General features: G+C 43.6%; 1 protein-coding gene across 6 annotated transcripts in view; it reads right to left on the reverse strand.

Moving 5' to 3' along the window:
* Nucleotides 1-16001, reverse strand: part of nid2a (nidogen 2a (osteonidogen)) — a 113210-nt gene that overhangs the window by 44610 nt on the left and 52599 nt on the right. For 4 of the 6 annotated variants that reach the window (XM_036962901.1, XM_021584306.2, XM_021584305.2 and 1 more), the window contains exons 9-11: nucleotides 14837-14971; nucleotides 7387-7515; nucleotides 5557-5685 (exon numbers count right to left, since the gene is read on the reverse strand). In XM_036962901.1, coding sequence (XP_036818796.1) covers nucleotides 5557-5685; nucleotides 7387-7515; nucleotides 14837-14971 — 393 coding nt within the window. The remainder of the gene's footprint in view (nucleotides 1-5556; nucleotides 5686-7386; nucleotides 7516-14836; nucleotides 14972-16001) is intronic. The other 2 variants (XM_036962900.1, XM_021584308.2) reach the window with 2 other exon arrangements.

The raw sequence follows: 16001 nt of genomic DNA on the forward strand, positions 1-16001 counted from the left end.
CTTTCTTATTACATAAATAAGTACTAAGTGTTAAGACACTACAATGGCGACGAGGATGATTACCTGCAGTGTGCATCACGAATACAGATGGAGTTCGTAGGAAGAGAGGAAGATTTTGACCCTGTAGCACAACAGCTAGAAAGCAGTGAAGACGAGGGGAGAGCTGACGAGAACGAGGCGGCAGATCAAAGACCCGTGGAGCCGGAGGTAAAGAGAATGGCTAGCATCGGGAAAATAGATGTGTTTGATGACACGCAAGAAAACTGGGCAACTTACATTGAACGACTGGAACAGTACTTCATTGCAAACGACATTGCTGATAACAAAAGAGTACCAGCGTTGTTGAGTTTAATTGGCCCAAAAACATACAGTTTGCTAAGAGATCTGACTGCCCCTCTGAAGCCCTCAAATAAAACATTCACAGAGATTGTGGAGATATTGCAAAATCACCTATCACCTAAACCACTCCTCATCGCGGAACGTTTTCATTTCCACAAGAGAGATCAGAATGAGGGGGAAGGTGTTAGTACGTATGTAGCAGTGTTGAAGAAAATGTCTGAACATTGCCAGTTGGGAGAGAACCTAAATGACACATTAAGGGATAGATTTGTGTGTGGACTGAAACATGAACACATTCAAAAACGTTTGCTCACAGAATCAGAGCTCACGTTTGCAAAGGCTGTTGAAATTGCTGTGGCTATGGAAATCGCGACTAAAGATGCATTTGAGTTGCAAAGTAAAAGAAGTACTGACCTGTCACAAATTTCCCTGCACAAGTTTTCACGCAGTCGACAGCGCCCCCGTGTGGCCGAAAAATGCAACAGGTGTGACAGAGATGGTCACAAAGCAGAGGACTGCCGTTTCAAAGACGAAATTTGTCACAAATGCAGTAGAAGGGGGCACATTCAAAGAGCATGCAAAGCAAAATTCAGTCACAACAGTAAAACTGAGAAAATTAAAGGGTTGGTGAATGCACTAGCAGAGAACAGTGGCAGTGATTCAGATGAACGATTAATTGGTACAATGGAGTTAAACACAGTGACTTCTCCCAGCAGTAGCATAATATGGGTGACACCAGATATCGAAGGCAAACCCCTCAAAATGGAGCTGGACACAGGATCTGCAGTGTCTATAATTTCCACTACTGTCTACAATGAGCACTTTAAGGCTATCAAGCTGAAGAACACAAATGTGTTGCTGAAGACATACTCAGGAGAGAGATTGAGCCCAATGGGGGCGTTGCAGGTCAGAGTGCATTATGGGGGGCAAACACAGCAGTTACAGCTGTATGTGGTGCCTGGAACTGGCCCCCCATTATTTGGCAGGGAATGGCTTTCAAAAATAAAGCTGAATTGGTGTGACTTGAAAATGCTCCACACGTTCCAGTCCAAAGAGAAAGGCACAGACCAAACACTGGAACACTTGCGGAAGAAATACAACACAGTTTTCAGTGATCAGATGGGAACAGTAAAAGGCTTCACAGCAAAACTTGTACTAAGAGATGACGCAACCCCGAAATTCTGCAAAGCCAGATCTGTTCCATACTCCCTGAGACCAAAGGTGGAAGCGGAAATCGATCGCTTGCAGGATACAGGGATCCTGACGAAAGTGGACAGAAGCGAATGGGCCACACCCATAGTTCCTATTGTGAAGAAAGACGGGTCTGTTAGAATGTGTGGGGACTTCAAGGTAACTGTGAATTCAATGTTGCATGTGGACCAATACCCCCTACCACGTCTGGATGACATCTTTGCTGCACTAGCTGGTGGGAAACACTTCAGTAAAATCGATCTGAAACAGGCTTACCTGCAGCTACCGGTTGAAGAGAGTTCCAAACAGTACCTGACAATAAACACACACAAAGGTCTATACAGGTATAACCGCCTGGTTTTTGGCATTGCATCAGCCCCAGCCATTTGGCAACGAACTATTGACCAGATTTTGCAAGGAATCCCAGGAACCCAGTGTATCCTGGATGACATGATCATAACAGGACGCACCGACAAAGCACCTGGCTAACCTGGAAGAGGTCCTGAAAAGACTGAAAGAGTATGGTCTACAGGCAAACTTAAAGAAGTGTGAGTTCTTCAAAGACAAGATTGTCTTCTGTGGACATGAGATTGACTGCAATGGATTGCACAAAACACAGGACAAAATCAAGGCAGTGGTACAGGCACCACGACCACAAAATATCACAGAAGTAAGATCTTTCACGGGACTGATCAATTACTACAGAAGATTCCTCCCAAACCTTTCAGCAGTACTCCAGCCTCTAAATCAGCTCCTGGAAAAGAATAGGACATGGCGGTGGACAGAGCAGTGTGAAAATGCATTTCTGGAGGCAAAACGGCTCATAACATCTGAACAGGTCCTGATGCATTACGACCCTGAAATGCCAGTGAAGTTGGCTTGTGATGCGTCCCCTTATGGATTAGGGGCAGTCCTTTCACACACACTGAAAGATGGGTCAGAGAGGCCAGTTGCATTTGCGTCACGAACATTGAATGATGCAGAGAAAAACTACTCACAAATCGACAAAGAAGCACTGGCACTAGTGTGGGGCGTCAAGAAATTCCACGCATACCTATATGGCAAGCGTTTCACACTGGTTACAGATCACCAGCCGTTGCTTTCCATTTTCAGTCCAAAGAAAGGCATTCCGGCAATGACAGCAGCCAGGTTACAGCGATATGCCCTGTTCCTTGCCAGTCATATGTATGACATTGAGTTTAAGCCGTCATCCCTCCACACAAATGCAGATGGATTATCCAGACTGCCGTGTACAAGAGAAAGACAGAGGGTGGATGCAGTGGACATGTTCCATACCGCTCAGCTCGAGGCCCTACCAGTCACAAGCACAGTTATCAAACAGGAGACAAGGAAAGATGTGACCTTGTCAAAAGTGTACACTTACACCATGTCAGGATGGCCAGCTACTGGCAGAAAGGAGCTGACTCCGTATTTCCAGCGGAGAAACGAAATTACAACGTACCAAGGATGTTTGATGTGGGGAATGAGAGTCATGATACCCCAGAAATGCCAACATCAGGTTTTGCAGCAACTACATGAAGGTCATGTTGGAATTGTCAAAATGAAGCTGCTCGCAAGGAGCCACTTCTGGTGGCCAGGTCTGGACCAACAGATAGAAAATATGGCAAAGAACTGTAGTGGATGTTTGGAAACCCTTCACATGCCTGCTCCTGTCCCAGTCCACCCATGGGAATGGCCCGCAGAGCCATGGCAGAGAATTCATGTGGACTACGCTGGTCCTTTTGAAAAACACATGTTTCTGGTTATAGTTGATGCCCATTCCAAATGGCCAGAGGTGTTTTGCACTGACTCAGCTCAGACGATAGAGTGTCTCAGAACAACGTTTGCACGCTTCGGTTTGCCACTGCAGCTGGTAAGTGACAACGCGCAAGCTTTTGTAAGTGACGAGTTTACAAGATTCATGTCAGTAAATGGAATCAAACACTCAACCTCAGCTTCGTACCACCCTGCCACCAATGGGCTGGCAGAACGCTTTGTGCAAACCCTAAAGCAAGGACTCCGTGCAGCAAAACGAGACGAAGGGACTTTGCAAACAAAACTGGCCAAGTTCCTGGCCTCCTACCGAAACACCCCACATGCCACGACAAATGAAAGCCCAGCCGCACTGATGTTCGGGAGGCCTCTCCGCACACAGCTGGACATCATGAAGCCAAACAGGCGTAATGAAGTGCTGAACAAACAAGCCAAGATGCTCTCCGGTGGCCGGGAGCGCCATCTCCAAACAGGACAGGAAGTGATGGTGCGAGACTACAGAAGAGGAGGGAAATGGACAAGAGGGACCGTACACACACAAACGGGATCCAGAACTTACCAGGTTCAAGTAAGCCCAGACATAATGTGGCGGCGTCACATTAACCAAATGCATTCCAGGGAAAACAGCACAACAATCGAGAGAGAACAGGCACAGAGAGCTCCTGAGAGTGACACACAGGGAACTGTAGAGGACGGTGGGGCAGTAGAGAGACCCCAGGCTGAAAGAAGGGAACGTGTTGATGAAGGTGCTGCTATAGCAGACGCTATAATGGAACAAGCACACACTGAGGATGTTCAGGAGCCTCCAGACGATCTGAGGCGCTACCCAGAACGAAGGCACCGTCCACCAGACAGACTAGACTTATAAACAAACAAGCAAAAACAAACTGTTCAAGTTCAAATTAAAAGATGCAAAATAACTACAACAAGTTCTGGGAAATGTTTCAGTTGTGGTTTGGTAAAAGTAACTCTGATTGTATAAGAGAAGGAATGTTATGTTCTGTTAATTACTGATGTCCCCTTTAAGGATGGAGCACCCTTGGTCATGCGCAGTGTTGTTCTATGTTATTCTGGTACTAACTAGTTTGAGTAAATGTGAAGCTCCAGTTCAATTGCTTGTATTCCGAGTCTTTCTTATTACATAAATAAGTACTAAGTGTTAAGACACTACATCGCACAACGCTGTGTACTACTCCCTTCACAGAACAGCGCAAACTGGCTCAACCAGAATAGAAAGAGGAGTGGGATGCCCCAGTGCACAACTGAGCAAGAGGACAAGTACATTATAGAGTGGTTAGTTTGAGAAAAAACAGTCTCAACATCAACAGTGAAGAGGCGACTCCGGGGTGCTAGCCTTCTAGGCAGAGTTGCAAGGTCCTCTTGCTCAGTTGTGCACCGGGGCTTCCCACTCCTCTTTATATTCTGATTGGAGCCATTTCCACCTCCGGAACATCTCCTGACTCCGACCACCTCACGGACCCAGTAGCGAAGCCCCTCATACATGCCTTTGTCACATCATATCTGGACCACTGCAATGGAATCCTATTCAAGTTGTCCAGCAAAGCCTTGGAGAGGCTCCAGTACATCCAGAACTCCACTGCCAGGGTCCTCACACACACAAACCCAGAACTCCACCCCCACTCTGCACCACCTTCATTGGCTCCCGATCAACTTCCGCATCACATTCAAGATCCTACTCCTCACCTACAAGGCCCTCCATGGCCTTGCCCCCTCATACCTCTCCGACCTCCTCCACACAAACATCCTCTCCAGCTGTCTCCGCTCCTCTGACTCTGGACTACTCACCATCCCAAAAATAAGACTGTACACCACAGGGGACTGGGCATTTAGCGCAGCTTCCCCTAAACTCTGGAACTCCCCAGCCACCACACAATTCTGACTTTATCGCCACTTTCAAAAACAGACTTAACTCGGCTCTAGCAAAGCTAAGTGTCTTTTCAATTTGAACTTGTTCAATTTCTTGTTATGTTTTTTCTCTCTTTAAATCCAATATATTATTATAATTTAAATGAATCAGTGCTGTTGATTTCCTAGTCAACTGTAGGTGATAGTGTGGTTACAATGAATAATTTCCTCAGTAAAAATGAAGTCAAGGACAAGATAGAGATCTTATCCGGGGAATGTACTGTGCAAGCATAATATGTAAGGGGTTGCAGGCAGCAATGGTGAATTGAAAGCAATACCCAGATAGTCTGCAGTTCAGTATAAGTTACAATAGTACAGATCAATCACCTATACAGGTACGTCCGTCAATGTCAAACTCGTAGCCACTCTGGCATTGGCAGCGATGGCTCCCTGGCAAGTTGACACAATGGGCGTTGGCACCGCACAGGCCAATGCCCTCAACGCACTCATCCACATCTGAGGGAGAGGAGGGAGAGAACAGAACTGTTATGCCTCAGTTATAGTATCATCAGACCATTAGTTTGAGTAGATTCTCTGTCCGTTTCCACTGCTGAGACCAGACTTGTGTTCAGTGGTGTCATTAGGCCTGGGCTTCCGAGGCTTCAGCCCCAGATGTTTTTGATTTTTTTGATTTTTTACATTTCAGATGAATATGAGTTTCCATAACCACACATCACTTGTCCTGTGCAGTATTAAAAACATTGTTTTACTGACACATTTTTATGACCAAAAGAAACAATACAATATGCTGCGCTAGACAGTACCAGGTACTGCAAGAAGCCCCTGGAGTGCGTGGCGTGTGCTGTGATTGGTCGAGATTTCACAACACAATGGATCCCTCACATCCCTTGACCCCTCTTCCACCCTACAACACCAGCTACTTTGCTCTGCTGAACAGTATACTCACTGCTGGTTCATGGTGCTATCATCGATAAAGATATTGACCTGATGTGCTTAACAGAAAACTGGCAGCAGCCAAATGACTTAACAGTGCTTAATCAAGCTAAACCACCAGGCTATGTGTAACTACAAAAACTTTGCCATCCTCTGTAATGTGCCTTTCCCCCTAACCAAGTTGCGGCAAAAACGGACCATTACACACAGGAACATAAAGTCTCTCAGAAACAGGCTTCAAACACACAACAGCCCTCATCCTTCTATCCTCTGCCGAGGAGCTTGTGTCTCACTGTGACACACTCCTCTCCCCCAGCCTTATAATAATTTATTGGATTTATACAGCGCTTTTCTACCAGCTGAGGTACTCACAAAGCACTTTACATAGTAGGGGGAAAATCATCTCATCCGCCACCAATGTGGAACGCCCACCTAGATGATGCACAGCGACCATTTTTCACCACACATCAGCTATCAGGTGGAGAGGTGAGGAGTTATATATGCCAACTTGGAATGAGGGGGATGATTTGGTGGCCATGATGAAATGGGGCCAGGTTGGGAATTTTGCTATGACACCGGGGTTAACAACTCTGCTTATACGAAGTGCAATGGGATTTTTAATAAACACAGCGAGCTACATTCTTCCCCTGGGCCAGATCTTCTGCCGCCATGGTCTCAACTACCACTGCTATGCGGATGACACCCAGATTTACATCCACACCAAACCCACTTCTCATCTCCAGGATATAAAAAACTGGATGACATCTAATCTACTCAAACTCAACAGCAATAAAACTGAGGTCATGCTGGAGCCTCCCAAGGCTCTCATCAAAAAAGTGGGTGTCATCCTGGACCCCACTCTCTCCTTCAAGCCTTACATCAAATACATCACCAATTCCTCCTTTTTCCACCTCTGTAACATCTCCCGACTCCGACCATCCCTCACGGACCCTCACGGACCCTCATACATGCCTTTGTCACATCATGTCTGGACTACTGCAATGGAGTCCTATTCAAGGTGTTCAGCCTTGAATAGGCTCCAGTACATCCAGAACTCCACTGCCAGGGTCCTCACACACACCAAACCCTGGGAATGCATCACCCCCACTCTGAACCAACTTCATTAGCTTCCTGGCATTCAGCGCCGCTTCCCTTAAACACTGGAACTCCCCAGCCTCCCGCAATTCTGACTTCATCACCACTTTCAAAAACAGACTTAATCACCACCTGTTTGGCAGGTTTCCAATAGTCCATATCAATTACCTATACAGGTACGCCCATCAAAGCCAAACTTGTAGCCGCTCTGGCATTGGCAGCGGTGGCTCCCTGGCAAGTTGACACATTGGGCGTGGGCACCGCACAGGCTGAGACCCTCAACGCACTCATCCACATCTGAGGGAGAAGAGAGAGAAAACAGAACTCTTATGTCACAGTTATAGTATCATCAGACCATCAGTTTGAGTAGATTCTCTGTCCGTTTCCACTGCTGAGATCAGACTTAGGTTCAGTGGTGTCATTAGGCCTGGGCTTCTGAGGCTTCAGCCCCGGATGTTTTTGATCAAACCCCAAACCTTTAGTTAATTTTGTACATTTCAGTCTGATATGAGTTTCCATAACCACACATCACTTGCCCTATGCAGTATAAAAACATGTTTATACTCAGCTGCTTGGAGCTGCTTGGTGCAACATTTTTATGACAAAAAGAAACAAAACAAAACAATACAATACAATATGCAGTACCAGGTACTGCAAGAAGCCCATGGAAAGACGCAGTGTCTGCTGTGATTGGTCAAGATATCACAACACAGTGGACCGCTCACGTCCCTTGAACCCTTCCCACCCTTACAGCACCGGTGAGATGTCAAGTTCATCACTCAGCAAAATGCCTGTCAGGCAATCAGAGGCTGCAGCATATTAAAGAGCAAATATGGATATTCAGAACTTCATCCGAAAGAGTTCAGGTTGAGCAGCTTGAGGTACCAGTGAATGAGGTGGAGAGAAAGTCATAGTGCAGTAGCAGCAGCAGAGTTAGCCAGAGGTTTGTGCAGGGTTGGTGGTAGCTAACTAGCTAGTCTCCCTCAGCATAAAGGTTGGCTAATGCTAATAAGCTAGAGTTAGCACTCGGGAACCTTAAGCTATTGGGTGTCAGAGTTATTTAATAGTATATTTAGTGAATGGGCAAGCTAAGGATGTTAAGTCATGATATTAGAAAAAGTGTTTATTTACAGCGAGTATATTTATGGGTTTCGCTTCTTTAGCTAGCTTGGCTGGCTAGCCACTTCGCTAGCTAGCTGAGACTGAATATACGAGAGAATGTTTTTCTGACTGAAGCACATATCTTCAGACAGTGACACAGTGCCCACCTGTGGACTGAAGCTGAACTTTACTACAGCATTATATTTAAACCCGTTTAAAATGAGCAATGTTGACGTGGTAAAACAAACTAAATTAAATGAATCATAGAGGTCGTATAACATATACCATTCTACAGGTAAGCATGCTTGGCTCATGTCTGTTATTTCGATATAAGCTATGTAACTATTTGCAACAAAAACACTTTTTATATTGTTGAAATGATTTAATTGAGCTTTTTTTGTATTACTCTTTTTATTCACTTTGCTACTTACTTTTTCTGTTGTGATTGCATTGTCAAAAGGTTATCCTGCAAGTAACCATTTCAATGCACTGTACTCCATGTACAGTGCCTAGAGTATTCATTGACTTATTATACACTTTCTTGTTACAAACTGAATTCAACCTTTATGAAATATTTTTTTCTCTGCCATCTAAACACAATACATCATAATTACAAAGTGAAAACATGTTTTTAGAAATTTTTGCAAATTTATTGAAAATTAAATATTTAATTTAATCTCACCTCTGAATCAATACTTTGTAGAAGCACCTTTGGCAGTGATTTCAGCTGTGAGTCTTATTGGTTACGTCTCCACTGAATTAAAAAAAATCTTCAACCTCTGTGAAATTGGTTGTTGATCATTGTTAGACAACCATTTTCAGGTTTAGCCATAGACTTCAAGTCGATTTAAGTCAAAACTAACCCGGCCACTCAGTAACATCCTTTGTCTTCTTGGTAAGCAACTCCAGCAAATCCTTGTGTTATAGGTTCTTGTCCTGCTGAAAGGTGAATTCATCTCCCAGTGTCTGGTGGAAAGCAGACAACCAGATTTTTCCTGTACTTAGTTCCATTCTGTTGAATTTTTATCCTGAAAAACTCCCGAGTCCTTAACGACTACAAGCATACACATAACATGATGCAGCCACCACTATGCATGAAAATATGGAGAATATTACTCAGTAACGCGTTGTATTGGATTTGCCCCAAACATAACACTTTGTATTCAGGACAAAAGTACATTTCTTTGCCACATTTTTTGCAGAATTACTTTAGTGCCTTGTTGCAAACAGAATGCATGTTTTGTAATATGTGTATTCTGTTCAAGCTTCCTTCTGTTCACTCTGTCAATTAGGTTAGTGTTGTGGAGGAACTATAATGTTGTTGATCCAACCTCAGTTTTATCCAATCACAGCCATTAAACTCTGTAGCTGTTTTAAAATCACCATCGGCGTCATGGTGAAATCCCTGAGCAATTTATTTCCTTTCCGGCAACTGAGTTAGGAATGACGCCTGTGTCTTTGTGGTGACTGGGTGTAGTGATACACCATTCAGATTGTAATTAATAACTTCACCATGCCCAAAGGGATTTTCAATTTCTGCTTTTATTATTTTTACCCATCTACCAATACATATAGGTGCCCTCCTTGCGAGGCTTTGGAAAACCTCCCTGGTCTTTGGTTGAATCTGTGTTTGAAATTCACTGCTCACCTGAAGGACCGAACATATAATTGTATGTGTGAGGTATAGAGATGAGGTAGTCATTCATGAATCATGTTAAACACTATCATTGCACACAGAGTGAGGCCACGCAACTTATTATGTGACCTGTTAAGCACATTTTTTCTCCTGAATGTATTTAGTCTTGCCATAATAAAGGGATTGAATACTTATTGACTCAAGACATTTCAGCTTTTCTTTAATTAATTAGAAAAAAAATCTAAATTTCATCCATTTTAAATTCAGGTTGTAATACAACAACATTTTGAAAAAGTCAAAGTGTGTGTCACGTTGTCTAATGATTGGAGACAGGGGAAGGAATACATAATAGGGGGTTTAATTTCTTCCACCCAAACAAAAGAGCGAGGTGGAAACCTGTAAAAACAAATGCACAATAACACGTATCATGGAAGCCGATATAATAGCCAGGTACTTCCAGGACCAATGAACATGGTTACAATAACCGACAAGGACAATGGGGAACAGAGGGCAGATATATACACATACTAATCAGGCGGAATTGGAACCAGGTGTGCGTAATGAGACAAGACAATCTGGGGTTGGTGGTAATTAATCCAGTTCAGTGACGCCTAGAAGGCCGGTGACGTAGACCTCCGGAGCTGGTGAAAGGAATGAGCAGCAGTACCGGAGGGATCCGTGACAGTGTGTGAATACTTTCTGAAGGTACTATATACCACGTGTATATGACAACTTAACAAACTTGAACTTAGAAGGGAAGTGGGAGGGCAGCCAGAAATAGAGGGGCAAAGATGGCCAGCTTTGTGGTCAGATGGTAGGTGAAGAAAACATAAAAAAATACATAGGCCCTTAAATGATGTGCCCTCAAATGTTATGTAATCTAAAAATCTCACATTAGCTGGTAGAACTGATCAAATTATAACTTATGTATGTAGGTTCTTATCTGTCACGTTTGGAGTTGTTGCGCTGTTATGCGGACACTTTAATTTTTCTTTACAGTTGAGTTGCCCTGGTTGTGTCAGTATACAGTAACTTTAAAGAGCAAATGCCCCTAAAAACCAATCTGTCATTTAGAAAATATTGACATATATGAGTCAGAAACATTGAATTTACTGTCAAAATTGACTACAAAGTGTAAATAGGATAATTGTAATGCTTGGTGCAGGTCTACAATTTTGTTTCTGGTGTACTTTGACAGCTCTTTGGTCTTGGCTATAGTGGAGTTTGGAGTGTGACTGTTTGAGGTTGTGGACAGGTGTCTTTTATACTGATAACAAGTTCAAACAGGTGCCATTAATACAGGTAACGAGTGGAGGACAGAGGAGCCTCTTAAAGAAGAAGTTACAGGTCTGTGAGAGCCAGAAATCTTGCTTGTTTGTAGGTGACCAAATACTTATTTTCCACCATAATTTGCAAATAAATTCATAAAAAATCCTACAATGTGTTTTCCTTGATTTTTTTTCTCATTTTGTCTGTCATAGTTGAAGTGTACCTATGGTGAAAATTACAGGCCTCATCTTTTTAAGTGGGAGAACTTGCACAATTGGTGGCTGACTAAATACTTTTTTTGCCCCACTGTATGTGTATTGTTAGGTATCCTGCTAGAAAAATAAGCATTTCACTACACATGCCATAACATCTGAAAAATATGTGTACGCGACCAATACAATTTGATTTGATTTTGACAGCAACAGACAAAACACAGAGAAAGTGACAGAGGAGGACAGGTGGGGAGAGAACAGAGGTGTGTTGAGCACACAGTAGACTGTATCACTTCAAGCTCTGCTATATATTCTAATTAGTTCTATTTATTTGCACAAAAAACAAATAATTTACTGGTGAGGTGAAAAAGCCTGTGAAATTACTATTAACACAATTGTTTACTTTTACTTTTTACAACCAGGACAGGATGAAAGAGGAGGGTAGACAAGAAACAGCAACACAGAGTACTAAAAGACAGCAACAGAAGGCAGACAAGAGAGACAGCAACAGACGACACACAGAAAGTGATGGGGAGAGGCAGAGGAGGGGTAAGACTATCACTTAAAACTGCTCTATGGTTTCTAATTACACATTGTGTGTGTGTGTGTGTGTCTCAAGAGTACTGTGGGATTCTTTAATCAGTTTGAACGGGTCAGAGTCTGTGTTTTACGTTGGTGAGTGGTTTTTGGCAATACACTGTATATGTATGTGTTCGAGAGTAGAGAGTGTTCCGGAGTAGAGAGACCACAAGGAGCCTGGATCCCACCTTTGACACTAAACATGTAGCAGGTGGGAAGGTGCAAGTTACCAATATCTAATCAATATCTAATCGCTCAATGTTCATCTCAAAGTGCACCAAATTAATGCATTTAGCTGTTGAAATTTGGTCAGGTTTTTTTGGGACGGGGGAGAATGCCGCTGGACCTCCCTACTGTTTTTGGGCTAAGCAAGCCCTATATGTCTTCAAATCTTAGAAACTAGCCTTTCTTAAAATAGCCTTTACTTTCTTTCTAAATACTTCTAAGTTTGATTGAGTCTGCCTGGATGGGCGGGGATTGAAATTTTCACTTTTGGAACTGTTCCATTGTTTCCATCAGGCCAGACACGCTCAATTAATCAGAGACAGAGTATTTGAACCCAGGTATCTGGTATTATCTGCCTGCCCTAAGAAACACAGCGTAACCCAGTCCTATAAAGCTCCACTCCACAGGGGAGCCGGGATCCCACAGTTGACACTAAACATTAATTAGTCTGACATTTGTTTAAGAGCCATTACTGGTGTCCTGGTGAATGTAAAGAAGGCTCTGTGCATGGCGCCTTGAGACATGGGATATAAACTATGCACTGCAATCACGGCTGTTTGTGATGACAGCGGGAGGCTGGTGGGTGAAGGCTCCGCGCCACACCTCATGAGAATGGGGCCTTGGAGCCCCAAGGGCAGCTGGGAGTCGATGAGGGTGGTCGTAGCGAACGCAGCGGGGGAGCTGGTTTTGATCATCCGGCTAATGACATTGGAGTCTGGACCCCCCTGTTACCTGCCCTGGAGGGGAGGGAGAGGGGCATTCTAACAGGTGACGAAATTACACACTGTCAAATCCCCCTCACCCAACCAACATGAGAGGTGCCCTTCGGCAGCCAGGAAATCAGCTCCAGATTCCTCTGCAGAAGAGTGGAGTAGTGGGAATGTGTGAAGGTGAAGGTGAGGTGTGTGCGTGCGTGCATACATGAGAGTGGGGGGGGGGGGGTGGGGGGTTTACCAAGATTGTTATAGAAACATGCACTCCCTTGCTGTCTAACTCAATTAATTTCAAATAAACTCCTCTCCACTCCTGTCTCCTTCCTCTCCCTCCTCTCCCCTCCCTTTCCCTCTTCTCTTCTCTTCCTCCTCCACTCCTCTCCTCCCTACCTCCACTCCCTGCAGATGCAGCCTTGGACTGGGGGGGCTTTGGAGAGAGCAGTGAGGAGAGGAGAGGCATAAGAAGGGAGTATCCAGGACACTCCACTGAGAGTAAACAGTGTCACAGCCCTGTCTCCTCGCTGGATGGATGACTCAGAAGAGGAGAGCGAGAGAGAGAGCGAGACACTTGGTGGGAGAGGGGGATGGAGGGAAATTCCTCTCCACTCCCTAAACAATACCATCTCAAGTCCCACAGCCCACATTCCCTTCTCTACTGGCCAGAAACATTGTACATATTGGATCACAAAAAAAGATATAACTTTTACATTACTGTATAGTTTACCAATAAAATGTTCACAAGTCCTCAACTGGCAGCTTCATTAAATAGTACCCGCAAAACACCAGTCTCAACGTCAACAGTGAAGAGGCGACTCCGGGATGATGGCCTTCAAGCCAGAGTTGCAAAGAAAAAGCCATATCTTGCAAAGAAAAACCCATATCTCAGACTGGCCAATATAAAGACAAGATAAAGATGGGCAAAATAACACAGACACTGGACATAGGAACTCTGCCTAGAAGGCCAGCATCCCGGAGTCGCCTCTTCACTGTTGACGTTGAGACTGGTGTTTTGCGGGTACTATTTAATTAAGCTGCCAGTTGAGGACTTGTAAGGCGACTGTTTCTTAAACTAGACAATCTAGTGTACTTGTCCTCTTGCTCAGTTGTGCACCAGGGCCTCACAATCCTCTTTCTATCCTGGTTAGAGACAGTTTGCGCTGTTCTATGAAGGGAGTAGTACAAGATCTTCTGTTTCTTGGCAATTTCTCACATGAAATAGGCTTAATTTCTCAGAACAAGAATAGACTGACGAGTTTCAGAAGAAAGGTCTTTGTTTCTGGCCATCTTGAGCCTGTAATCGAACCCACAAATGCTGATGCTCCAGAAACTCAACTAGACTAAAGAAGGCCAGTTTAATTGCTTCTTTAACCAGGACAACAGTTTTCAGCTGTGCTAACATAATTGCAAAAGGGTTTTCTAATGCTCAATTAGCCTTTTAAAGTGATACATTTGGATTAACACAATGTGCCATTGGAACACAGGAGTGATGGTTGCTGATAATGGGGCTCTGTACGCATATGTAGATATTCCATTTTAAAAAATCAGCCATTCCCAACTACAATAGTCATTTACAACATTAACAATGTCTACACTGTATTTCTGATCAATTTGATGTTATTTTAATGGACAAAAGAATGTGCTTTTGTTTCATAAACAAGGACATTTTCAAGTAACCCCAAACCTTTAAACGGTAGTGTATATGCAAATTTGTTTATGGGGGATTGGAAATTATGCAGACAATTACAATGATGGAAGCTACAATCTATCTGCATTATTAAAGCTGATCTACACCCCCAAAAAATAAAACTATTTTTCAAAAGCTTTGCTCCTTATAACACTTCCATCCCCCAAGACCCACCCCATCCACAGTACCCCTCTCTTACCATAACAGTTGCGCCCGTCGCCCATGTACCCAGTGGCACACTGGCACTGGTACTGCTGGCCCTCTCCGGGCAGACATTGGGCGGTGGTGTCACAGTCATGGGTTCCTGAGTAGCACGGGTTCACCTGGACAAGTTCTGGCGGTTCCATTGAGGAGACAAGGAGCACATCTTTAGTTACAAACCAAGTCAGTTGGGATTTACGGTACCACCTAAAACTAACATATTTTGAAGCCTTAGTATGGCCTAGATTATGAAAAGGAAAAGGTACACTGTCTCTTTAAGAGCGTTCAAGTTTGAGTGATGACGTGCAAAAGATCAGACATTCATTCACTGGTATAATAATTGGTCTTCTAAAGAAGCTACCCCTTTTCCTTTCTTTCTGTGCCCCCAAATGTTTAAATATACATGGTTTATGGTTTATGAACACGGCCTAAAAACAAACTTTTTGGTCCACCAGCCACTGTGGTGGACCAAAAAAAAAATCTAACCAGCCACTCAGAATTTTTACCAGAGAATAAATGTATTCGCCATTGTAATACCAAAAACTACAGAAAAAATAATTTTTTTCACTATCAAAATCACACTTTTTTAATAGAAAAACACCAGGAAACCACTTTTGAGGTCTTGGGAAGAAATTACTGACATTTAATCCTAGTAAAAATTCCCTGTTTTAGGTCAGTTAGGCTCACCACTTTATTTTAAGAATATGAAATGTCAGAATAATAGTTGAGAGAATTATTTTTCAGCTTTTAATTTCTTTCATCACATTCCCAGTGGGTCAGAAGTTTACATACACTCAATTAGTATTTGGTAGCATTGCCTTTAAATTGTTTAACTTGGGTCAAATGTTTTGGGAAGCCTTCCACAAGCTTCCCATAATAAGTTGGGTTAATTTTGGCCCATTCCTCCTGACAGAGCAGGTGTAACTGCGTCGGGTTTGTAGGCCTCCTTGCTCGCACACGCTTTTTCAGTTCTGCCCACACATTTTCTATGCGATTGAGGTCAGGGCTTTGAGATGGCCACTCCAATACCTTGACTTTGTTGTCCTTAAGCCATTTTGCCACAACTTTGGAAGTATGCTTGGGGCCCTTCTCCATTTGGAGACCCATTTGCGGCCAAGCTTTAACTTCCTGACTGATGTCTTGAGATTTTGGTTGCTACAATA

This window comes from Oncorhynchus mykiss, chromosome 25 (genome assembly GCF_013265735.2).
Source record: "Oncorhynchus mykiss isolate Arlee chromosome 25, USDA_OmykA_1.1, whole genome shotgun sequence".
Classification (NCBI taxonomy): Eukaryota; Metazoa; Chordata; class Actinopteri; order Salmoniformes; family Salmonidae; genus Oncorhynchus; species Oncorhynchus mykiss.